The sequence below is a fragment of the Pipra filicauda genome, unplaced genomic scaffold (assembly GCF_003945595.2).
Source record: "Pipra filicauda isolate LSUMZ 115617 unplaced genomic scaffold, ASM394559v2 scaffold827_size71456_pilon, whole genome shotgun sequence".
Classification (NCBI taxonomy): Eukaryota; Metazoa; Chordata; class Aves; order Passeriformes; family Pipridae; genus Pipra; species Pipra filicauda.
Genome location: NW_024105006.1, coordinates 17,402 through 43,059, shown reverse-complemented (window position 1 = coordinate 43,059; position 25,658 = coordinate 17,402). Strand labels below are relative to the sequence as shown.

At 51.5% G+C, this 25,658-nt stretch overlaps 2 protein-coding genes across 3 annotated transcripts in view; both read right to left on the bottom strand.

Moving 5' to 3' along the window:
* LOC113999735 overlaps window positions 1-7,176 on the bottom strand; it is a 29,677-nt gene extending 22,501 nt beyond the window's left edge. The window contains exons 1-2 of one of the 2 annotated variants that reach the window (XM_039390470.1): window positions 6,108-7,176; window positions 5,368-5,942 (exon numbers count right to left, since the gene is read on the bottom strand). In XM_039390470.1, coding sequence (XP_039246404.1) covers window positions 5,368-5,942; window positions 6,108-6,207 — 675 coding nt within the window. In that variant the 5' untranslated portion in view covers window positions 6,208-7,176. Of the gene's footprint in view, window positions 1-4,588; window positions 5,943-6,107 lie in introns of those variants that run through there. The other variant, XM_027743376.2, reaches the window with a different exon arrangement.
* Window positions 7,177-12,772: 5,596 nt separating this feature from the next.
* LOC113994135 lies at window positions 12,773-14,822 on the bottom strand. Its single transcript, XM_027732829.2, has 2 exons — window positions 14,289-14,822; window positions 12,773-14,126 (listed from the first exon to the last, which is right to left on the bottom strand). Exons 1-2 carry the CDS (start codon window positions 14,386-14,388, stop codon window positions 13,303-13,305), a joined length of 924 nt encoding a protein of 307 aa, XP_027588630.2. The 5' UTR covers window positions 14,389-14,822; the 3' UTR covers window positions 12,773-13,302.
* Between the last annotated feature and the right edge of the window lie 10,836 nt (window positions 14,823-25,658).

Below are 25,658 nucleotides of genomic sequence, written 5' to 3'. Positions count from 1 at the left end.
AGTGGTGAGAAGTCATGAGAGTAGTCCCCAGAATCGGGTGATGCCCCTTGGTAACAAGACTTTGTGTTTAAGTGGCAAATGTTTTTATTCACCTCCTGGCTTCTGCAGAAGTCTCCTGTTTTTCAAGACTCCTAGACTCCTAGAGCAGTTGGTGTTGGAAGGAAGGGACCTGAAAGCTCATCTGCTTCCAACCACCCCTCTGCCACGGGCAGGGACACCTTCCGCTAGACCAGCTTGCTCCAAGCCGCGTCCAACCTGGCCCTGAACACTTGCAGGGATGGGGCAGCCACAGTTTCTCTGGACAACCTGTGCCAGGGCCCCACCACTCTCCCCGGGAAGGCTTTCTTTCCCATATGCCATCTAAGCCTGCCCTCTGCCAGCGCCAAGCCATTGCCCCTTGGTCTGTCGCTCCAGTCCCTTGTAAACAGTCTCTCTTAGCCAAAGCCTTCTTGGTCCTCCCTGTTGTGTTGCAAAATTTGCAAGCTGATGTTGTGCCAGGTGGCACCAGCCAAGCCCTGAGCCAGGTGCAGGACCTTGCACTTGAGGTCTGAGGTCACTGGGGCTGTTGAGCCTGGAGGAGACTGAGGTCAGATCTCCTGGGGGGCTGCAACTTCCTGCCAAGGGGCAGCGACCATTTCTGCTCTGTGGGACCAGGGACAGGAGCCGAGGGAACGGCCGGAGCTGTGTCAGCGGAGGCTTAGGTTGGACATTAGGAAAAGGTGCTTTCCCCGGAGGGTGGTCGGGCACTGGAACGGGCTGCCCAGGGCAGTGGTCACGGCCCCAAGGCTGCCAGAGCTCAAGGAGCGTTTGGACAACGCTCTCAGGCATACTGAATCCGAAAAATCGGTCCAAGAAACTGCTCAGAGAATTTTTATCTTTAAGCAGCAAGGTATTTGTTTATTCAACGTTGGGAGCAAGCCAGCTCGCGCTGGACAAACTTGCTCAAAGGCTTCACACAAAATCAGCATTTTTATACAATCTTCAGATGTGATTAAGTGCATATTCAAGTGATTACAACATCTATCAATACATATTAAAAATAGGTGGAGTATAGGCGGAGCTTGGGGAGGTGCTTCTCTTGGCTCCCCATTTCGGAGGGTACTTCCCATCGTCCTCCATGGGGCAGGGGGCTTCAACTCATCTTCCTCAGCTTGACCCTTCTTCTTTTCCACTGTTCTTGACCCGCTCACTAAAGCTTGGAAAAAACCCTGGCTCCAGGCCTATTTCTCCTATTTAAATGTCTACCTGATCTTTGGGCTTGTGTTGTATGAAGGTTTTGTTTGTTTTGCTTTCTCAAGGCTCTTGCAGTGACTGTGTATAAAGAGTTATGTGTTTCTGCAGTTGAAATTGTAACTGGTTGTTTGTTTGCTACTTGTTTAAGTTTGGCTTTCCATGTTGTGTATGGCATATTGTCTAACAGCATTTTAAAATAGTGAGAAGTAAATACTTGATTTGGGGCCCCTCTTATTATTATTCTTACCCTCTGTAACACAAAAGAACTTTTTATAATAGCAGATCATCTGTCAATTAGTAAAGTTGTCCTTCTGTGACTTAGAAAATTAAACATGGTAGTTGATAGCTGTATGTCTGCTGGGTTTTGCAATGCTACCTCTAGGTTGTTGGTTCTGTCAGGAGGTGGATGGTGTTGTCCCAGCTGAAATTCTCGCAGTACAAAACCAACCACTGTCATTGCCAGCAACGCCGTCAGTACACGTGCTGTCCACTTCAACGTTGGTAGCTTTGACTTTGCTGATGGTCTGGGCTTGGGTAGGCAGATGTTCTGTGTGCTTTCCCAGTCTACATCTTCTTCCTCGAACTGAAGTAGTAGCTGTAGCCATGTTTGCTGTTCTTCCTCTTTTGCAGGATTCAAAACTGCTTGTCCTTTTTCTGGTTCTCTTGTCTCACTGAATTCAGTTTGCCACAGCTCAGCTAAGCTTTCTAGGGAGTCAATATCTCTTCTTCCTCCTCCATCAGGCCATCTTCGGCATAGAAGCTGTTCTGAGGCTGGTGAGGGCTGTGGGTTGGTTTCTGGGTAGGAGAGCCACAGTGATGCTTTAACTGTTGTGCATTTGTTGTGAGTTGGTTGAACTGGTGGTGACGGAAGAGGCACTTTCACTTCCGCCTCACGGCCGGAGTAAGCTTGCTGCGTCCATGTTGCTGCGTGGTTGTTCTGCAGCGGTCTCATGGCCGCTGCGCAGCCAAAGGGTGTTAGTGGAGTGCCCTGGCTAAAGGGAGCTAGCAGATTCTCTTCTGTGTCCTCTATAGACTCGCTGTCTATTTGTCCGTCACAGTCATCCTCCCCCCTTCCCGGCGAAATGCCTGAACCTGGGGGTGGCGGCTTCACTTCCGGCACACGGCAGGGGCAACATGGCGGTGCCTCCGGTGCCACTCTCCTTCTGCACATTGACTGTGCAACCACCGTGTAGCGGTCGCCCCGTAACGGTCCAGGGGTCGGCGCTGCTCTGTAATGGTCCTCGGCTCCAGCAGCACTGCTTGCTGCTCTGTATGGCATGGTCTCAGCTGCAGCCATGGGCGCTGGCATAAAGCCAGCATCCCCCCCGGCTGCCATGCTCATGCTGCCAGCCCCCAAGCCATGCTCCTTCACACCACACGCTGCCACTGCACTGTTCCCCCCAAGGGCTCCCCCTCCCCCCCATCCCCCCTGACCAACGTGCATGCCCCCCCTGCCCCACTCGGTCGGTGGGGGGGCTGGGGTTGAAGGGGGGGGGTTGAGGGGAAAGGAGTGAAGGGGGGGGAAGTCCACTCTCCCGGGTGCATTTGCCTTTCTGTAGTGCTTATTCAAGGCTATCATAATGTCTTTCCATGTAGACAAATTCTTGAGGGCGTCTGTTTTTCCCTCACTGGCTTTTTCAATAATTTTGTTCCCTATTTTCCTCCAAGATGACACTTGACAAGGTCCAGTCAGAGGGAATGCAGGTTCAGGCAACGAAATCCAATATAACAAGTCCCATAACTTACTTTCTTCTATGGTTGTTCTTGTAAAAGTTGAGAGACAGCTTCAGCTGTTTGTTTGATTTTTGGAGTAATTCCCTCCTGACGGGTAAACCACCCTCCCATATTCGCCAATTTTTGGTTACCTCTGTGCGGAAGCTCTGTTGTCCTTTCTTCTGGTCCTTTTTTCTTCCTTTTTTGTTCCTTTTTGCAGAGGTAACCCAGCGCGCTGAATTCTTTCTTTTCTTCCTTTTGGTTTTGGCGATATGGACACCCCCGGACAGGTTCCCCAGAGCTTCTGCTCCTGGTTGCCGGTAACCTGCTGAAGACCCTGTTCGGGCTCCATTTGAGGTGCTGTTCAAGGCACGAACCCCACTCTGACACGAACAAGTGCCAGAGCAGAAATACCATTTATTCAAACTGCCTAGGTTTAAATACCACGCCTGAACATGTCACGTGACCCTCTAACCAATGACAATCAAATATTGTCTGAGAACCCGGGAGACCACAACTCCCATGGTTCATTGCTACATTCTTCCTGCCACACTTCCCTTCTTCTGCCCCACCCCCAACAGCTTTGCCAGCTCTTCCTGGCCAGAGGAAGGCTTAACCAAAGAGCTCGAATCACATAACATCCTGCCTTGGAAGGGACCCACAAGGGTCGCCCAGTCCAACTCCTGGCCCTGTGCAGGACAGCACAGCCATCCCACCGTGTGCCTGAGAGCGTTGTCCAACCGCTCCTTGAGCTCTGGCAGCCTTGGGGCCGTGACCACTGCCCTGGGCAGCCCGTTCCAGTGCCCGACCACCCTCCGGGGAAAGCACCAGGGCAGTTGAAGGCTCCACGAGAAGCAGGGACTGTGACCTGGAGGCTGCTTCAAGCTGCCTGTAGAGGTCTCCTCCCCATCTTGCTCCTGCTCAGGAGGCCTGGAGCAAACCCCCACAGCAATGTGCCCATTCCCAGCCTGCCCGCCCTTTGATCCTGACCCATCAACTCCTGAGTGGCTCGCCATCCCCCCCAAGACAGAGGTCGAGACCTTCCGAGTGTCACCTCCCCGAGATCTACGGATGTCGTCTCCCTGGGCTCCTGTGAGGCCCCGCATGTGGTTGCCAGCGCATTCTTCCCTCTCCCTTATGGGCCCTGTCCAATGCAGCCCCAGGGCAGCCCGGAGGAGCCCTGTCTGGGGCTGCGCTGGGGTGACCGGGGACACGGTGGGCTCACTGGGAGCAGCCTTCCAAAGCCCCAGAGCGGCAGGATGGTGCCCAGGCTCTGCTCAGGGCTGCTTTGGGCGTGGGGCCGTCTGCGCGAGTCCTGCACGGGACCCATGTGTCCTGGCTGCCACGCCAAAGGGCTGCTTCCCCAGGCGAAGGGGGCAGGGGAGTGACCATGCGGGAGTGCCTGCACCTCTGGCAGTGACTCAGGCCCGGGGTGCCCTTTGGGTGCCCTTGGTGCCCTTTGGGCCTTGCTGGATCTGCTTGCTGCCATTTGCTGGGGCCACCCTGCACTCCCTCCCCATTCCAGGCAGACACAGGCAGGTGTTGGAATAAAATCTTTTCTTCCGTAACCAGAAGAAAACTGTTAACTATATCTACGGAACGGCGGAGGGGGTCAGACAGAAATGCACACAAATCAACAGGATTGGCAAAAATGTCCGCTTTATTAGAGGACAGACAGCTCATATGCTGCCTGCGACACACAGACATGTGGTTCTTCCCCAGGTTACATTGGATACATAAGGCAAACATACTGTGGTGTACAGTACTAATTGGATATCAGCAGGTGTCCATAAGACTTGTTTTCCTGCCAGAACAACTCCTCCTTCACCTTGGCACAAGGCCTGCGCCATAGAAGTGGCGCAATATTTTTTACTCTCTGCACCCAGCCATGCCAAGGGGAAGGTCTCAGAAATGCAACTGAAATTGTTCACACAATTTCTGTCCACCGACATCTACGTCTACATCTATCTCTACATCTTCCCTACATCTCTATCTACATCTTCCCCACATAAACACCCTCCCTCCCTCCCGCTGGGATAGATCCCCAAACGATCTATCCCTCCAACTGGCATAGATCCCCAAACGATCTATGCCTCAACCTGGGATAGGTCCCCAAACGACCTATCCCTCAAACAGGGATAGGTCCCCAAACGACCTATCCCTTTAACAGGCCTAAGCCAATCTTCCTGCCCCAGCCCCGGCTGCGGGAGCCTTGATCTTGATGGCAGGCCCTGGCTCAGAGCCCCCCTTCCTCTTCGCCCCGCGCCTTTCCAGCTTGGTGTCTCCGCGGTCCGTGGGCGCGGGGACGCTGCTGCCACCATCCTGGCTGGTCCCTGCAGCCCCCGGGGAGGAAGCCAAGTGCCCCTGAGTCCCCTGCGGCAGGACCTTCCCACTCAGCAGAGCGCGGCTGGTTGGAGTCACCCCAGGCTCCCTGGTGGCTTGGAGCTGGGGTGCGGCTGAGGGGCTGGCGGTGGTGTGCCTGGGCGGGGAGGTGTCCTCCTCCATGGGGACATCGCTGGCCAGCGAGAGGTCGCAGCCTCGGGGGGCGTCCTCCTCCATGGCGACATCGCTGGCCAGCGAGAGGTCACAGCCGCGGGCGGTGTCCTCCTCCATGGGGACGTCGGTGGCCAGTGAGAGGTCGCAGCCGCGGGGGGCGTCCTCCTCCATGGAGACGTCACTGGCCAGGCTGATGTTAAGTGCCGGGGTGACGTCCACATCCATGGGGGTGCTCCCGTCTGGGGGGCTGCCACTGCCCAGGGGTGTCCCGGAGGGGTTGGCTGAGCTGGCAGGGCTGCGCTGGCTGTGCCGCGCTGCTGGGACCGGGGCCACTGCTCTCCCCTGATGGTGGTAGGGCTGCAGTTGACCCTGGGGGGCACGTTGGTCTGCCCCAGCCAGGGGCTTCCCACTGCCCTGGGGCCCCCCCCGGGCAGTGTTGGATGGAACAGCAACGCCAGGGCTGCTTGCCAGTGGGGCTGGTGGAGGCAGGTTGGCTGAGCCTGTGAGAAAGAGCAAAGCCTGGAAGTCACATCCCGAGCTGGGGCCGTCAGGCGCTTGGAGGACTGAGGAGGAGGAGGAGGAGGAGGGCGAGGTGCAGGGGAGGAAGGGCTGTGAATGTCCCCACCGTGCACTGCGGGGCTTTCGGGGTCAGGCTCTGTCCTCACCTTTGGTGCCGGAGCTTTGGGGGGAGCGGAAGAGCTGCACGAGCCGGGTCAGGGCTGATCTCCAGCTCACAGAGCGGCGCCACAGAGCTGACAGGGCCATGGTCCGTCACGCTCGGTGGCCGGTCGCTTCTGTTGACTGGACACAGGTCTGGATGCTCCTCTTGGAGCGTCTCCAGGGATGGAATGTCGGGCCTCCCATTGTGTCATAGACACAGCAGTAATGCTGGGGCTTCCCTGAGGTGCTGTTCAAGGCACGAACCCCACTCTGACACGAACAAGTGCCAGAGCAGAATTACCGTTTATTCAAACTGCCCAGGTTTAAATACCACGCCTGAACATGTCACGTGACCCTCTAACCAATGACAATCAAATATTGTCTGAGAACCCGGGAGACCACAACTCCCATGGTTCATTGCTACATTCTTCCTGCCACATCTCCCTCCTCTTTTTATTAACAAGTTGAGAAACACTATGTTTTTAACATTCTTATTAGAACCAATCTTATTTCAACTAATTATAAAAAACAGGGCCTATCGTCACAAGGCCTTTATTGAACTGTTGACAACTTTATTGGTTCGTGCAATATTCAAGCAATCTCAAATTACCCAGGGTTTGTAGGTGTGGATAACCTTTTATCTGAGGGTGACTTTGTGTAATGGCATCATCTTTATTTTAAAGGGAAATGTGTTGGGTTGTAGATGTTGTGTCTGAGGTGGTGTTGTCTGAAGTAGTGTTTAAGATGTCTTGCTATAAAGTGTACTTGCTTTCACACACACATACATGCGTCCACTCAACTTTCTCATTCATACTCCGGTGGCCACCGTTTCATTCTCTCCTTACACATGCACTCTTAAACCCTTTATTGTGTTTGACTCATGGAGTTTTGGTTCTGTATTGGTTACTGTTTATGTGTTTCTTTTGGTTCTGCCTTGGTTACTGTTTATATGTTTCTTTTGGTTCTGTTGTATCATTTACTGCTTCTTTGTGATTCTCCCTGTTTTAAGGAAATGTTAATGTAGATTTACACACATAGGGAACAGACCCATATCTCTTTTCCCCCTTTTATTTTTTTTTTTCTCCCCACTGTGTGATGTGTTTACTATTGTTGGTCGTGTTTCTTCTAATCCAAATCCTTCACTTATTTCTTCTGGTGGTTGCTCCTGTTGTGGTGGAGGGCTAATATAAGGCCTGACACATCTAGAAGGGACCCATTGTAATTTGGTACCCTTGGATACACAGGCATATCCCCTTCCCCATGTTATGAGATCTACTGGTCCTGACCATTGCCCAGATATTAAATCTTTGATCATAACTGGTGGTTTGGAAGATGAAAGTATTTGAGTTTTATCTTGGCGTTCATACTTGCTATGGTCTGTATCATCACAGTTTAAGAAATTTAGAACATATGACGCTTTCCGTAAGCGTTCCTGGGGGCTATATACCGACTCCCCTCTTTTTTGTCTTTGAAGCATTTCTTTTAGTGTACGGTGAGCTCTTTCTACAATCGCTTGTCCTGTGGGTGAATGCGGTATACCTATGGAATGGAGTATTCCCCAATCTGTGAGAAATGTTTTGATTTTTTCAGAACAATGAGCAGGGCCATTGTCGGTTTTTATGGTTTTTGGAATTCCTAGGATTGCGAAACAACTGAGCCAGTGTCTGATAACGTCTTTGGCTTTTTCTCCCGTGTGTGCTGTTGCATTAATGTATCTGGAATACATGTCTACTGTAACATGGACATATTTTAGTTTACCGAATTCAGCTATATGTGTAAGGTCTGTCTGCCAGATTTCATTGGCTGTTATGCCCCTGGGATTAACCCCTTCCTTAGCTGGCATGGGGGTAATTCGCTGGCAGTCAGAGCATGACATAATTATGTCTCTGGTCTGGTTTATTGTAATTTGGAATTGTCTCTTTAATGAACGTGCATTTTGGTGGAAGAACTGGTGTGAGACTTTAGCCTGTTCCAGAATTTTGGGAACTGTAGTTGCCATAGCAGTTGCATCAGCTTTTTGATTGCCCTCTGCTATGGGTCCTGGAAGTTCTGTGTGTGACCGAGTGTGCATTATGTAAAAATCAAATTTTCTGTGGTTGATAAGAAACCATATGGTACGAATTTCTGTAAATAAGTGAGGATTAGTGACATCTCGAAGGAAGGAGGCTTCGAGACGTGAGACCAACCCTGCTGCATAGTGAGAATCTGTGACAACATTCATAGGTTGATCATGGAACAATTCAAATGCCATGCGGATAGCTGCTAGTTCTAAAACCTGTACAGAACCTTGGTCCAAGGTTTGTACCTTATTGTCCCATTGTCCTGTGGCAGGGTTCTTCCATGTCACGATGGCTTTTTTCGATCGTCCAGATGCATCAGTGAAGACTGTGACTCCATTTACTGGTCGTAGTTTGCAGCGACGCGTGGCCATCAGGGGTAGATTTCCTATTTCCGCCCAGAGTTTATGTTTCGGGAAGTGAATGGAAATATTACCGTGGAAGTCCGCTAATGCAGTCTGAAACCCAGCGTCCTCTGCAAGAAGCCAGTCTAAGTTGTCTTTTGTGGCTGGAATGTAGATCGTCTCAGGATCCCTTCCATCCATCTCCTGCAGATGTCCTCTACCTTTCATAATGAGCTTAGCAAGCATGTCATTAACGGTCCAAACAGTCTTAGGTGGAGAGTGGGGAAGAAATAACCATTCTAGAATTCTCAAAGGGTCAGATTCTGCCTGATCCCATTGGAAAAGGACAGCAAAAGGTTGGAACTTGCTGGATATGATGGCGAGGCGAATGTGCAGGTCAGGGGGTTGTCGTCTGCTTTGCCTGTTTTCGACAGCTTGGGAGCATACTTCCAGAGCTTGTTTTGCTTCTGGGGTTAGGGATCGAATAGATGTGAGAGTTGGGTCACCTTTAAGTAGCTCGAAGAGGGGGTGCAATTCCTCTGTTGTGATGCCCAAGACAGGCCTCAGCCAGTTAATGGCTCCTAAAAGCCCTTGCAAATCATTCAGGGTCATAGTGTCCGTTACTTTGAAAGTCACTGGTTGTGGCATGATTTCCTGTTGAGTGATCCTCCATCCGAGGTAGGTCCAAGGTTGGGTGCGTTGAATTTTTTCTGGGGCAAGCTGCAGACCTGCTTTTTGGATGGCGTCAGTTAAGGCAGTCAAGGTGGATTGTAGTTCAGTCCCATGTTTTGCTGCTATCAGGATGTTTGATATTCCTGTCTTTGCCTCCCATTCTAATTGTTCAATTTGGGTATAGGTCAATTTATGCATGTTTGTGTTTTGAGTAGATCTAGAGGTGTGTATTGCTGTATGTTGCAACTTTGTGGAGCATCATTGGGCTTGTGTTGTATGAAGGTTTTGTTTGTTTTGCTTTCTCAAGGCTCTTGCAGTGACTGTGTATAAAGAGTTATGTGTTTCTGCAGTTGAAATTGTAACTGGTTGTTTGTTTGCTACTTGTTTAAGTTTGGCTTTCCATGTTGTGTATGGCATCTTGTCTAACAGCATTTTAAAATAGTGAGAAGTAAATACTTGATTTGGGGCCCCTCTTATTATTATTCTTACCCTCTGTAACACAAAAGAACTTTTTATAATAGCAGATCATCTGTCAATTAGTAAAGTTGCCCTTCTGTGACTTAGAAAATTAAACATGGTAGTTGATAGCTGTATGTCTGCTGGGTTTTGCAATGCTACCTCTAGGTTGTTGGTTCTGTCAGGAGGTGGATGGTGTTGTCCCAGCTGAAATTCTCGCAGTACAAAACCAACCACTGTCATTGCCAGCAACGCCGTCAGTACACGTGCTGTCCACTTCAACGTTGGTAGCTTTGACTTTGCTGATGGTCTGGGCTTGGGTAGGCAGATGTTCTGTGTGCTTTCCCAGTCTACATCTTCTTCCTCGAGCTGAAGTAGTAGCCGTAGCCATGTTTGCTGTTCTTCCTCTTTTGCAGGATTCAAAACTGCTTGTCCTTTTTCTGGTTCTCTTGTCTCACTGAATTCAGTTTGCCACAGCTCAGCTAAGCTTTCTAGGGAGTCAATATCTCTTCTTCCTCCTCCATCAGGCCATCTTCGGCATAGAAGCTGTTCTGAGGCTGGTGAGGGCTGTGGGTTGGTTTCTGGGTAGGAGAGCCACAGTGATGCTTTAACTGTTGTGCATTTGTTGTGAGTTGGTTGAACTGGTGGTGACGGAAGAGGCACTTTCACTTCCGCCTCACGGCCGGAGTAAGCTTGCTGCGTCCATGTTGCTGCGTGGTTGTTCTGCAGCGGTCTCATGGCCGCTGCGCAGCCAAAGGGTGTTAGTGGAGCGCCCTGGCTAAAGGGAGCTAGCAGATTCTCTTCTGTGTCCTCTATAGACTCGCTGTCTATTTGTCCGTCACAGTCATCCTCCCCCCTTCCCGGCGAAATGCCTGAACCTGGGGGTGGCGGCTTCACTTCCGGCACACGGCAGGGGCAACATGGCGGTGCCTCCGGTGCCACTCTCCTTCTGCACATTGACTGTGCAACCACCGTGTAGCGGTCGCCCCGTAACGGTCCAGGGGTCGGCGCTGCTCTGTAATGGTCCTCGGCTCCAGCAGCACTGCTTGCTGCTCTGTATGGCATGGTCTCAGCTGCAGCCATGGGCGCTGGCATAAAGCCAGCATCCCCCCCGGCTGCCATGCTCATGCTGCCAGCCCCCAAGCCATGCTCCTTCACACCACACGCTGCCACTGCACTGTTCCCCCCAAGGGCTCCCCCTCCCCCCCATCCCCCCTGACCAACGTGCATTCCCCCCCTGCCCCACTCGGTCGGTGGGGGGGCTGGGGTTGAAGGGGGGGGGTTGAGGGGAAAGGAGTGAAGGGGGGGGAAGTCCACTCTCCCGGGTGCATTTGCCTTTCTGTAGTGCTTATTCAAGGCTATCATAATGTCTTTCCATGTAGCCAAATTCTTGAGGGCGTCTGTTTTTCCCTCACTGGCTTTTTCAATAATTTTGTTCCCTATTTTCCTCCAAGATGACACTTGACAAGGTCCAGTCAGAGGGAATGCAGGTTCAGGCAACGAAATCCAATATAACAAGTCCCATAACTTACTTTCTTCTATGGTTGTTCTTGTAAAAGTTGAGAGACAGCTTCAGCTGTTTGTTTGATTTTTGGAGTAATTCCCTCCTGACGGGTAAACCACCCTCCCATATTCGCCAATTTTTGGTTACCTCTGTGCGGAAGCTCTGTTGTCCTTTCTTCTGGTCCTTTTTTCTTCCTTTTTTGTTCCTTTTTGCAGAGGTAACCCAGCGCGCTGAATTCTTTCTTTTCTTCCTTTTGGTTTTGGCGATATGGACACCCCCGGACAGGTTCCCCAGAGCTTCTGCTCCTGGTTGCCGGTAACCTGCTGAAGACCCTGTTCGGGCTCCATTTGAGGTGCTGTTCAAGGCACGAACCCCACTCTGACACGAACAAGTGCCAGAGCAGAAATACCATTTATTCAAACTGCCCAGGTTTAAATACCACGCCTGAACATGTCACGTGACCCTCTAACCAAAGACAATCAAATATTGTCTGAGAACCCGGGAGACCACAACTCCCATGGTTCATTGCTACATTCTTCCTGCCACACTTCCCTTCTTCTGCCCCACCCCCAACAGCTTTGCCAGCTCTTCCTGGCCAGAGGAAGGCTTAACCAAAGAGCTCGAATCACATAACATCCTGCCTTGGAAGGGACCCACAAGGGTCGCCCAGTCCAACTCCTGGCCCTGTGCAGGACAGCACAGCCATCCCACCGTGTGCCTGAGAGCGTTGTCCAAACGCTCCTTGAGCTCTGGCAGCCTTGGGGCCGTGACCACTGCCCTGGGCAGCCCGTTCCAGTGCCCGACCACCCTCCGGGGAAAGCACCAGGGCAGTTGAAGTCTCCACGAGAAGCAGGGACTGTGACCTGGAGGCTGCTTCAAGCTGCCTGTAGAGGTCTCCTCCCCATCTTGCTCCTGCTCAGGAGGCCTGGAGCAAACCCCCACAGCAGTGTGCCCATTCCCAGCCTGCCCGCCCTTTGATCCTGACCCATCAACTCCTGAGTGGCTCGCCATCCCCCCCAAGACAGAGGTCGAGACCTTCCGAGTGTCACCTCCCCGAGATCTACGGATGTCGTCTCCCTGGGCTCCTGTGAGGCCCCGCATGTGGTTGCCAGCGCATTCTTCCCTCTCCCTTATGGGCCCTGTCCAATGCAGCCCCAGGGCAGCCCGGAGGAGCCCTGTCTGGGGCTGCGCTGGGGTGACCGGGGACACGGTGGGCTCACTGGGAGCAGCCTTCCAAAGCCCCAGAGCGGCAGGATGGTGCCCAGGCTCTGCTCAGGGCTGCTTTGGGCGTGGGGCCGTCTGCGCGAGTCCTGCACGGGACCCATGTGTCCTGGCTGCCACGCCAAAGGGCTGCTTCCCCAGGCGAAGGGGACAGGGGAGTGACCCTGCGTGAGAGCCTGCACCTCTGGCAGTGACTCAGGCCCGGGGTGCCCTTTGGGTGCCCTTGGTGCCCTTTGGGCCTTGCTGGATCTGCTTGCTGCCATTTGCTGGGGCCACCCTGCACTCCCTCCCCATTCCAGGCAGACACAGGCAGGTGTTGGAATAAAATCTTTTCTTCCGTAACCAGAAGAAAACTGTTAACTATGTCTACGGAACGGCGGAGGGGGTCAGACAGAAATGCACACAAATCAACAGGATTGGCAAAAATGTCCGCTTTATTAGAGGACAGACAGCTCATATGCTGCCTGCGACACACAGACATGTGGTTCTTCCCCAGGTTACATTGGATACATAAGGCAAACATACTGTGGTGTACAGTACTAATTGGATATCAGCAGGTGTCCATAAGACTTGTTTTCCTGCCAGAACAACTCCTCCTTCACCTTGGCACAAGGCCTGCGCCATAGAAGTGGCGCAGTATTTTTTACTCTCTGCACCCAGCCATGCCAAGGGGAAGGTCTCAGAAATGCAACTGAAATTGTTCACACAATTTCTGTCCACCGACATCTACGTCTACATCTATCTCTACATCTTCCCTACATCTCTATCTACATCTTCCCCACATAAACACCCTCCCTCCCTCCCGCTGGGATAGATCCCCAAACGATCTATCCCTCCAACTGGCATAGATCCCCAAACGATCTATGCCTCAACCTGGGATAGGTCCCCAAACGACCTATCCCTCAAACAGGGATAGGTCCCCAAACGACCTATCCCTTTAACAGGCCTAAGCCAATCTTCCTGCCCCAGCCCCGGCTGCGGGAGCCTTGATCTTGATGGCAGGCCCTGGCTCAGAGCCCCCCTTCCTCTTCGCCCCGCGCCTTTCCAGCTTGGTGTCTCCGCGGTCCGTGGGCGCGGGGACGCTGCTGCCACCATCCTGGCTGGTCCCTGCAGCCCCCGGGGAGGAAGCCAAGTGCCCCTGAGTCCCCTGCGGCAGGACCTTCCCACTCAGCAGAGCGCGGCTGGTTGGAGTCACCCCAGGCTCCCTGGTGGCTTGGAGCTGGGGTGCGGCTGAGGGGCTGGCGGTGGTGTGCCTGGGCGGGGAGGTGTCCTCCTCCATGGGGACATCGCTGGCCAGCGAGAGGTCGCAGCCTCGGGGGGCGTCCTCCTCCATGGCGACATCGCTGGCCAGCGAGAGGTCACAGCCGCGGGCGGTGTCCTCCTCCATGGGGACGTCGGTGGCCAGTGAGAGGTCGCAGCCGCGGGGGGCGTCCTCCTCCATGGAGACGTCACTGGCCAGGCTGATGTTAAGTGCCGGGGTGACGTCCACATCCATGGGGGTGCTCCCGTCTGGGGGGCTGCCACTGCCCAGGGGTGTCCCGGAGGGGTTGGCTGAGCTGGCAGGGCTGCGCTGGCTGTGCCGCGCTGCTGGGACCGGGGCCACTGCTCTCCCCTGATGGTGGTAGGGCTGCAGTTGACCCTGGGGGGCACGTTGGTCTGCCCCAGCCAGGGGCTTCCCACTGCCCTGGGGCCCCCCCCGGGCAGTGTTGGATGGAACAGCAACGCCAGGGCTGCTTGCCAGTGGGGCTGGTGGAGGCAGGTTGGCTGAGCCTGTGAGAAAGAGCAAAGCCTGGAAGTCACATCCCGAGCTGGGGCCGTCAGGCGCTTGGAGGACTGAGGAGGAGGAGGAGGAGGGCGAGGTGCAGGGGAGGAAGGGCTGTGAATGTCCCCACCGTGCACTGCGGGGCTTTCGGGGTCAGGCTCTGTCCTCACCTTTGGTGCCGGAGCTTTGGGGGGAGCGGAAGAGCTGCACGAGCCGGGTCAGGGCTGATCTCCAGCTCACAGAGCGGCGCCACAGAGCTGACAGGGCCATGGTCCGTCACGCTCGGTGGCCGGTCGCTTCTGTTGACTGGACACAGGTCTGGATGCTCCTCTTGGAGCGTCTCCAGGGATGGAATGTCGGGCCTCCCATTGTGTCATAGACACAGCAGTAATGCTGGGGCTTCCCTGAGGTGCTGTTCAAGGCACGAACCCCACTCTGACACGAACAAGTGCCAGAGCAGAATTACCGTTTATTCAAACTGCCCAGGTTTAAATACCACACCTGAACATGTCACGTGACCCTCTAACCAATGACAATCAAATATTGTCTGAGAACCCGGGAGACCACAACTCCCATGGTTCATTGCTACATTCTTCCTGCCACATCTCCCTCCTCTTTTTATTAACAAGTTGAGAAACACTATGTTTTTAACATTCTTATTAGAACCAATCTTATTTCAACTAATTATAAAAAACAGGGCCTATCGTCACAAGGCCTTTATTGAACTGTTGACAACTTTATTGGTTCGTGCAATATTCAAGCAATCTCAAATTACCCAGGGTTTGTAGGTGTGGATAACCTTTTATCTGAGGGTGACTTTGTGTAATGGCATCATCTTTATTTTAAAGGGAAATGTGTTGGGTTGTAGATGTTGTGTCTGAGGTGGTGTTGTCTGAAGTAGTGTTTAAGATGTCTTGCTATAAAGTGTACTTGCTTTCACACACACATACATGCGTCCACTCAACTTTCTCATTCATACTCCGGTGGCCACCGTTTCATTCTCTCCTTACACATGCACTCTTAAACCCTTTATTGTGTTTGACTCATGGAGTTTTGGTTCTGTATTGGTTACTGTTTATGTGTTTCTTTTGGTTCTGCCTTGGTTACTGTTTATATGTTTCTTTTGGTTCTGTTGTATCATTTACTGCTTCTTTGTGATTCTCCCTGTTTTAAGGAAATGTTAATGTAGATTTACACACATAGGGAACAGACCCATATCTCTTTTCCCCCTTTTATTTTTTTTTTTCTCCCCACTGTGTGATGTGTTTACTATTGTTGGTCGTGTTTCTTCTAATCCAAATCCTTCACTTATTTCTTCTGGTGGTTGCTCCTGTTGTGGTGGAGGGCTAATATAAGGCCTGACACATCTAGAAGGGACCCATTGTAATTTGGTACCCTTGGATACACAGGCATATCCCCTTCCCCATGTTATGAGATCTACTGGTCCTGACCATTGCCCAGATATTAAATCTTTGATCATAACTGGTGGTTTGGAAGATGAAAGTATTTGAGTTTTATCTTGGCGTTCATACTTGCTATGGTCTGTATCATCACAGTTTAAGAAATTTAGAACATATGACGCTTTCCGTAAGCGTTCCTGGGGGCTATATACCGACTCCCCTCTTTTTTGTCTTTGAAGCATTTCTTTTAGTGTACGGTGAGCTCTTTCTACAATCGCTTGTCCTGTGGGTGAATGCGGTATACCTATGGAATGGAGTATTCCCCAATCTGTGAGAAATGTTTTGATTTTTTCAGAACAATGAGCAGGGCCATTGTCGGTTTTTATGGTTTTTGGAATTCCTAGGATTGCGAAACAACTGAGCCAGTGTCTGATAACGTCTTTGGCTTTTTCTCCCGTGTGTGCTGTTGCATTAATGTATCTGGAATACATGTCTACTGTAACATGGACATATTTTAGTTTACCGAATTCAGCTATATGTGTAAGGTCTGTCTGCCAGATTTCATTGGCTGTTATGCCCCTGGGATTAACCCCTTCCTTAGCTGGCATGGGGGTAATTCGCTGGCAGTCAGAGCATGACATAATTATGTCTCTGGTCTGGTTTATTGTAATTTGGAATTGTCTCTTTAATGAACGTGCATTTTGGTGGAAGAACTGGTGTGAGACTTTAGCCTGTTCCAGAATTTTGGGAACTGTAGTTGCCATAGCAGTTGCATCAGCTTTTTGATTGCCCTCTGCTATGGGTCCTGGAAGTTCTGTGTGTGACCGAGTGTGCATTATGTAAAAATCAAATTTTCTGTGGTTGATAAGAAACCATATGGTACGAATTTCTGTAAATAAGTGAGGATTAGTGACATCTCGAAGGAAGGAGGCTTCGAGACGTGAGACCAACCCTGCTGCATAGTGAGAATCTGTGACAACATTCATAGGTTGATCATGGAACAATTCAAATGCCATGCGGATAGCTGCTAGTTCTAAAACCTGTACAGAACCTTGGTCCAAGGTTTGTACCTTATTGTCCCATTGTCCTGTGGCAGGGTTCTTCCATGTCACGATGGCTTTTTTCGATCGTCCAGATGCATCAGTGAAGACTGTGACTCCATTTACTGGTCGTAGTTTGCAGCGACGCGTGGCCATCAGGGGTAGATTTCCTATTTCCGCCCAGAGTTTATGTTTCGGGAAGTGAATGGAAATATTACCGTGGAAGTCCGCTAATGCAGTCTGAAACCCAGCGTCCTCTGCAAGAAGCCAGTCTAAGTTGTCTTTTGTGGCTGGAATGTAGATCGTCTCAGGATCCCTTCCATCCATCTCCTGCAGATGTCCTCTACCTTTCATAATGAGCTTAGCAAGCATGTCATTAACGGTCCAAACAGTCTTAGGTGGAGAGTGGGGAAGAAATAACCATTCTAGAATTCTCAAAGGGTCAGATTCTGCCTGATCCCATTGGAAAAGGACAGCAAAAGGTTGGAACTTGCTGGATATGATGGCGAGGCGAATGTGCAGGTCAGGGGGTTGTCGTCTGCTTTGCCTGTTTTCGACAGCTTGGGAGCATACTTCCAGAGCTTGTTTTGCTTCTGGGGTTAGGGATCGAATAGATGTGAGAGTTGGGTCACCTTTAAGTAGCTCGAAGAGGGGGTGCAATTCCTCTGTTGTGATCCCCAAGACAGGCCTCAGCCAGTTAATGGCTCCTAAAAGCCCTTGCAAATCATTCAGGGTCATAGTGTCCGTTACTTTGAAAGTCACTGGTTGTGGCATGATTTCCTGTTGAGTGATCCTCCATCCGAGGTAGGTCCAAGGTTGGGTGCGTTGAATTTTTTCTGGGGCAAGCTGCAGACCTGCTTTTTGGATGGCGTCAGTTAAGGCAGTCAAGGTGGATTGTAGTTCAGTCCCGTGTTTTGCTGCTATCAGGATGTTTGATATTCCTGTCTTTGCCTCCCATTCTAATTGTTCAATTTGGGTATAGGTCAATTTATGCATGTTTGTGTTTTGAGTAGATCTAGAGGTGTGTATTGCTGTATGTTGCAACTTTGTGGAGCATCTTTGGGCTTGTGTTGTATGAAGGTTTTGTTTGTTTTGCTTTCTCAAGGCTCTTGCAGTGACTGTGTATAAAGAGTTATGTGTTTCTGCAGTTGAAATTGTAACTGGTTGTTTGTTTGCTACTTGTTTAAGTTTGGCTTTCCATGTTGTGTATGGCATATTGTCTAACAGCATTTTAAAATAGTGAGAAGTAAATACTTGATTTGGGGCCCCTCTTATTATTATTCTTACCCTCTGTAACACAAAAGAACTTTTTATAATAGCAGATCATCTGTCAATTAGTAAAGTTGTCCTTCTGTGACTTAGAAAATTAAACATGGTAGTTGATAGCTGTATGTCTGCTGGGTTTTGCAATGCTACCTCTAGGTTGTTGGTTCTGTCAGGAGGTGGATGGTGTTGTCCCAGCTGAAATTCTCGCAGTACAAAACCAACCACTGTCATTGCCAGCAACGCCGTCAGTACACGTGCTGTCCACTTCAACGTTGGTAGCTTTGACTTTGCTGATGGTCTGGGCTTGGGTAGGCAGATGTTCTGTGTGCTTTCCCAGTCTACATCTTCTTCCTCGAGCTGAAGTAGTAGCCGTAGCCATGTTTGCTGTTCTTCCTCTTTTGCAGGATTCAAAACTGCTTGTCCTTTTTCTGGTTCTCTTGTCTCACTGAATTCAGTTTGCCACAGCTCAGCTAAGCTTTCTAGGGAGTCAATATCTCTTCTTCCTCCTCCATCAGGCCATCTTCGGCATAGAAGCTGTTCTGAGGCTGGTGAGGGCTGTGGGTTGGTTTCTGGGTAGGAGAGCCACAGTGATGCTTTAACTGTTGTGCATTTGTTGTGAGTTGGTTGAACTGGTGGTGACGGAAGAGGCACTTTCACTTCCGCCTCACGGCCGGAGTAAGCTTGCTGCGTCCATGTTGCTGCGTGGTTGTTCTGCAGCGGTCTCATGGCCGCTGCGCAGCCAAAGGGTGTTAGTGGAGCGCCCTGGCTAAAGGGAGCTAGCAGATTCTCTTCTGTGTCCTCTATAGACTCGCTGTCTATTTGTCCGTCACAGTCATCCTCCCCCCTTCCCGGCGAAATGCCTGAACCTGGGGGTGGCGGCTTCACTTCCGGCACACGGCAGGGGCAACATGGCGGTGCCTCCGGTGCCACTCTCCTTCTGCACATTGACTGTGCAACCACCGTGTCACGGTCGCCCCGTAACGGTCCAGGGGTCGGCGCTGCTCTGTAATGGTCCTCGGCTCCAGCAGCACTGCTTGCTGCTCTGTATGGCATGGTCTCAGCTGCAGCCATGGGCGCTGGCATAAAGCCAGCATCCCCCCCGGCTGCCATGCTCATGCTGCCAGCCCCCAAGCCATGCTCCTTCACACCACACGCTGCCACTGCACTGTTCCCCCCAAGGGCTCCCCCTCCCCCCCATCCCCCCTGACCAACGTGCATTCCCCCCCTGCCCCACTCGGTCGGTGGGGGGGCTGGGGTTGAAGGGGGGGGGTTGAGGGGAAAGGAGTGAAGGGGGGGGAAGTCCACTCTCCCGGGTGCATTTGCCTTTCTGTAGTGCTTATTCAAGGCTATCATAATGTCTTTCCATGTAGACAAATTCTTGAGGGCGTCTGTTTTTCCCTCACTGGCTTTTTCAATAATTTTGTTCCCTATTTTCCTCCAAGATGACACTTGACAAGGTCCAGTCAGAGGGAATGCAGGTTCAGGCAACGAAATCCAATATAACAAGTCCCATAACTTACTTTCTTCTATGGTTGTTCTTGTAAAAGTTGAGAGACAGCTTCAGCTGTTTGTTTGATTTTTGGAGTAATTCCCTCCTGACGGGTAAACCACCCTCCCATATTCGCCAATTTTTGGTTACCTCTGTGCGGAAGCTCTGTTGTCCTTTCTTCTGGTCCTTTTTTCTTCCTTTTTTGTTCCTTTTTGCAGAGGTAACCCAGCGCGCTGAATTCTTTCTTTTCTTCCTTTTGGTTTTGGCGATATGGACACCCCCGGACAGGTTCCCCAGAGCTTCTGCTCCTGGTTGCCGGTAACCTGCTGAAGACCCTGTTCGGGCTCCATTTGAGGTGCTGTTCAAGGCACGAACCCCACTCTGACACGAACAAGTGCCAGAGCAGAAATACCATTTATTCAAACTGCCTAGGTTTAAATACCACGCCTGAACATGTCACGTGACCCTCTAACCAATGACAATCAAATATTGTCTGAGAACCCGGGAGACCACAACTCCCATGGTTCATTGCTACATTCTTCCTGCCACACTTCCCTTCTTCTGCCCCACCCCCAACAGCTTTGCCAGCTCTTCCTGGCCAGAGGAAGGCTTAACCAAAGAGCTCGAATCACATAACATCCTGCCTTGGAAGGGACCCACAAGGGTCGCCCAGTCCAACTCCTGGCCCTGTGCAGGACAGCACAGCCATCCCACCGTGTGCCTGAGAGCGTTGTCCAAACGCTCCTTGAGCTCTGGCAGCCTTGGGGCCGTGACCACTGCCCTGGGCAGCCCGTTCCAGTGCCCGACCACCCTCCGGGGAAAGCACCAGGGCAGTTGAAGTCTCCACGAGAAGCAGGGACTGTGACCTGGAGGCTGCTTCAAGCTGCCTGTAGAGGTCTCCTCCCCATCTTGCTCCTGCTCAGGAGGCCTGGAGCAAACCCCCACAGCAGTGTGCCCATTCCCAGCCTGCCCGCCCTTTGATCCTGACCCATCAACTCCTGAGTGGCTCGCCATCCCCCCCAAGACAGAGGTCGAGACCTTCCGAGTGTCACCTCCCCGAGATCTACGGATGTCGTCTCCCTGGGCTCCTGTGAGGCCCCGCATGTGGTTGCCAGCGCATTCTTCCCTCTCCCTTATGGGCCCTGTCCAATGCAGCCCCAGGGCAGCCCGGAGGAGCCCTGTCTGGGGCTGCGCTGGGGTGACCGGGGACACGGTGGGCTCACTGGGAGCAGCCTTCCAAAGCCCCAGAGCGGCAGGATGGTGCCCAGGCTCTGCTCAGGGCTGCTTTGGGCGTGGGGCCGTCTGCGCGAGTCCTGCACGGGACCCATGTGTCCTGGCTGCCACGCCAAAGGGCTGCTTCCCCAGGCGAAGGGGACAGGGGAGTGACCCTGCGTGAGAGCCTGCACCTCTGGCAGTGACTCAGGCCCGGGGTGCCCTTTGGGTGCCCTTGGTGCCCTTTGGGCCTTGCTGGATCTGCTTGCTGCCATTTGCTGGGGCCACCCTGCACTCCCTCCCCATTCCAGGCAGACACAGGCAGGTGTTGGAATAAAATCTTTTCTTCCGTAACCAGAAGAAAACTGTTAACTATGTCTACGGAACGGCGGAGGGGGTCAGACAGAAATGCACACAAATCAACAGGATTGGCAAAAATGTCCGCTTTATTAGAGGACAGACAGCTCATATGCTGCCTGCGACACACAGACATGTGGTTCTTCCCCAGGTTACATTGGATACATAAGGCAAACATACTGTGGTGTACAGTACTAATTGGATATCAGCAGGTGTCCATAAGACTTGTTTTCCTGCCAGAACAACTCCTCCTTCACCTTGGCACAAGGCCTGCGCCATAGAAGTGGCGCAGTATTTTTTACTCTCTGCACCCAGCCATGCCAAGGGGAAGGTCTCAGAAATGCAACTGAAATTGTTCACACAATTTCTGTCCACCGACATCTACGTCTACATCTATCTCTACATCTTCCCTACATCTCTATCTACATCTTCCCCACATAAACACCCTCCCTCCCTCCCGCTGGGATAGATCCCCAAACGATCTATCCCTCCAACTGGCATAGATCCCCAAACGATCTATGCCTCAACCTGGGATAGGTCCCCAAACGACCTATCCCTCAAACAGGGATAGGTCCCCAAACGACCTATCCCTTTAACAGGCCTAAGCCAATCTTCCTGCCCCAGCCCCGGCTGCGGGAGCCTTGATCTTGATGGCAGGCCCTGGCTCAGAGCCCCCCTTCCTCTTCGCCCCGCGCCTTTCCAGCTTGGTGTCTCCGCGGTCCGTGGGCGCGGGGACGCTGCTGCCACCATCCTGGCTGGTCCCTGCAGCCCCCGGGGAGGAAGCCAAGTGCCCCTGAGTCCCCTGCGGCAGGACCTTCCCACTCAGCAGAGCGCGGCTGGTTGGAGTCACCCCAGGCTCCCTGGTGGCTTGGAGCTGGGGTGCGGCTGAGGGGCTGGCGGTGGTGTGCCTGGGCGGGGAGGTGTCCTCCTCCATGGGGACATCGCTGGCCAGCGAGAGGTCGCAGCCTCGGGGGGCGTCCTCCTCCATGGCGACATCGCTGGCCAGCGAGAGGTCACAGCCGCGGGCGGTGTCCTCCTCCATGGGGACGTCGGTGGCCAGTGAGAGGTCGCAGCCGCGGGGGGCGTCCTCCTCCATGGAGACGTCACTGGCCAGGCTGATGTTAAGTGCCGGGGTGACGTCCACATCCATGGGGGTGCTCCCGTCTGGGGGGCTGCCACTGCCCAGGGGTGTCCCGGAGGGGTTGGCTGAGCTGGCAGGGCTGCGCTGGCTGTGCCGCGCTGCTGGGACCGGGGCCACTGCTCTCCCCTGATGGTGGTAGGGCTGCAGTTGACCCTGGGGGGCACGTTGGTCTGCCCCAGCCAGGGGCTTCCCACTGCCCTGGGGCCCCCCCCGGGCAGTGTTGGATGGAACAGCAACGCCAGGGCTGCTTGCCAGTGGGGCTGGTGGAGGCAGGTTGGCTGAGCCTGTGAGAAAGAGCAAAGCCTGGAAGTCACATCCCGAGCTGGGGCCGTCAGGCGCTTGGAGGACTGAGGAGGAGGAGGAGGAGGGCGAGGTGCAGGGGAGGAAGGGCTGTGAATGTCCCCACCGTGCACTGCGGGGCTTTCGGGGTCAGGCTCTGTCCTCACCTTTGGTGCCGGAGCTTTGGGGGGAGCGGAAGAGCTGCACGAGCCGGGTCAGGGCTGATCTCCAGCTCACAGAGCGGCGCCACAGAGCTGACAGGGCCATGGTCCGTCACGCTCGGTGGCCGGTCGCTTCTGTTGACTGGACACAGGTCTGGATGCTCCTCTTGGAGCGTCTCCAGGGATGGAATGTCGGGCCTCCCATTGTGTCATAGACACAGCAGTAATGCTGGGGCTTCCCTGAGGTGCTGTTCAAGGCACGAACCCCACTCTGACACGAACAAGTGCCAGAGCAGAATTACCGTTTATTCAAACTGCCCAGGTTTAAATACCACGCCTGAACATGTCACGTGACCCTCTAACCAATGACAATCAAATATTGTCTGAGAACCCGGGAGACCACAACTCCCATGGTTCATTGCTACATTCTTCCTGCCACATCTCCCTCCTCTTTTTATTAACAAGTTGAGAAACACTATGTTTTTAACATTCTTATTAGAACCAATCTTATTTCAACTAATTATAAAAAACAGGGCCTATCGTCACAAGGCCTTTATTGAACTGTTGACAACTTTATTGGTTCGTGCAATATTCAAGCAATCTCAAATTACCCAGGGTTTGTAGGTGTGGATAACCTTTTATCTGAGGGTGACTTTGTGTAATGGCATCATCTTTATTTTAAAGGGAAATGTGTTGGGTTGTAGATGTTGTGTCTGAGGTGGTGTTGTCTGAAGTAGTGTTTAAGATGTCTTGCTATAAAGTGTACTTGCTTTCACACACACATACATGCGTCCACTCAACTTTCTCATTCATACTCCGGTGGCCACCGTTTCATTCTCTCCTTACACATGCACTCTTAAACCCTTTATTGTGTTTGACTCATGGAGTTTTGGTTCTGTATTGGTTACTGTTTATGTGTTTCTTTTGGTTCTGCCTTGGTTACTGTTTATATGTTTCTTTTGGTTCTGTTGTATCATTTACTGCTTCTTTGTGATTCTCCCTGTTTTAAGGAAATGTTAATGTAGATTTACACACATAGGGAACAGACCCATATCTCTTTTCCCCCTTTTATTTTTTTTTTTCTCCCCACTGTGTGATGTGTTTACTATTGTTGGTCGTGTTTCTTCTAATCCAAATCCTTCACTTATTTCTTCTGGTGGTTGCTCCTGTTGTGGTGGAGGGCTAATATAAGGCCTGACACATCTAGAAGGGACCCATTGTAATTTGGTACCCTTGGATACACAGGCATATCCCCTTCCCCATGTTATGAGATCTACTGGTCCTGACCATTGCCCAGATATTAGATCTTTGATCATAACTGGTGGTTTGGAAGATGAAAGTATTTGAGTTTTATCTTGGCGTTCATACTTGCTATGGTCTGTATCATCACAGTTTAAGAAATTTAGAACATATGACGCTTTCCGTAAGCGTTCCTGGGGGCTATATACCGACTCCCCTCTTTTTTGTCTTTGAAGCATTTCTTTTAGTGTACGGTGAGCTCTTTCTACAATCGCTTGTCCTGTGGGTGAATGCGGTATACCTATGGAATGGAGTATTCCCCAATCTGTGAGAAATGTTTTGATTTTTTCAGAACAATGAGCAGGGCCATTGTCGGTTTTTATGGTTTTTGGAATTCCTAGGATTGCGAAACAACTGAGCCAGTGTCTGATAACGTCTTTGGCTTTTTCTCCCGTGTGTGCTGTTGCATTAATGTATCTGGAATACATGTCTACTGTAACATGGACATATTTTAGTTTACCGAATTCAGCTATATGTGTAAGGTCTGTCTGCCAGATTTCATTGGCTGTTATGCCCCTGGGATTAACCCCTTCCTTAGCTGGCATGGGGGTAATTCGCTGGCAGTCAGAGCATGACATAATTATGTCTCTGGTCTGGTTTATTGTAATTTGGAATTGTCTCTTTAATGAACGTGCATTTTGGTGGAAGAACTGGTGTGAGACTTTAGCCTGTTCCAGAATTTTGGGAACTGTAGTTGCCATAGCAGTTGCATCAGCTTTTTGATTGCCCTCTGCTATGGGTCCTGGAAGTTCTGTGTGTGACCGAGTGTGCATTATGTAAAAATCAAATTTTCTGTGGTTGATAAGAAACCATATGGTACGAATTTCTGTAAATAAGTGAGGATTAGTGACATCTCGAAGGAAGGAGGCTTCGAGACGTGAGACCAACCCTGCTGCATAGTGAGAATCTGTGACAACATTCATAGGTTGATCATGGAACAATTCAAATGCCATGCGGATAGCTGCTAGTTCTAAAACCTGTACAGAACCTTGGTCCAAGGTTTGTACCTTATTGTCCCATTGTCCTGTGGCAGGGTTCTTCCATGTCACGATGGCTTTTTTCGATCGTCCAGATGCATCAGTGAAGACTGTGACTCCATTTACTGGTCGTAGTTTGCAGCGACGCGTGGCCATCAGGGGTAGATTTCCTATTTCCGCCCAGAGTTTATGTTTCGGGAAGTGAATGGAAATATTACCGTGGAAGTCCGCTAATGCAGTCTGAAACCCAGCGTCCTCTGCAAGAAGCCAGTCTAAGTTGTCTTTTGTGGCTGGAATGTAGATCGTCTCAGGATCCCTTCCATCCATCTCCTGCAGATGTCCTCTACCTTTCATAATGAGCTTAGCAAGCATGTCATTAACGGTCCAAACAGTCTTAGGTGGAGAGTGGGGAAGAAATAACCATTCTAGAATTCTCAAAGGGTCAGATTCTGCCTGATCCCATTGGAAAAGGACAGCAAAAGGTTGGAACTTGCTGGATATGATGGCGAGGCGAATGTGCAGGTCAGGGGGTTGTCGTCTGCTTTGCCTGTTTTCGACAGCTTGGGAGCATACTTCCAGAGCTTGTTTTGCTTCTGGGGTTAGGGATCGAATAGATGTGAGAGTTGGGTCACCTTTAAGTAGCTCGAAGAGGGGGTGCAATTCCTCTGTTGTGATCCCCAAGACAGGCCTCAGCCAGTTAATGGCTCCTAAAAGCCCTTGCAAATCATTCAGGGTCATAGTGTCCGTTACTTTGAAAGTCACTGGTTGTGGCATGATTTCCTGTTGAGTGATCCTCCATCCGAGGTAGGTTCAAGGTTGGGTGCGTTGAATTTTTTCTGGGGCAAGCTGCAGACCTGCTTTTTGGATGGCGTGAGTTAAGGCAGTCAAGGTGGATTGTAGTTCAGTCCCATGTTTTGCT

Bases quoted from the DNA above. Each gene is read 5' to 3' on its own strand.
- LOC113994135 (XM_027732829.2), bottom strand. From the start codon at position 14,388: ATGGCCCTGTCAGCTCTGTGGCGCCGCTCTGTGAGCTGGAGATCAGCC. The intron at 14,127-14,288 runs GTGAGGACAGAG...TCTTTCTCACAG, and splicing joins CCAAAGCTCCGGCACCAAAG to GCTCAGCCAACCTGCCTCCA.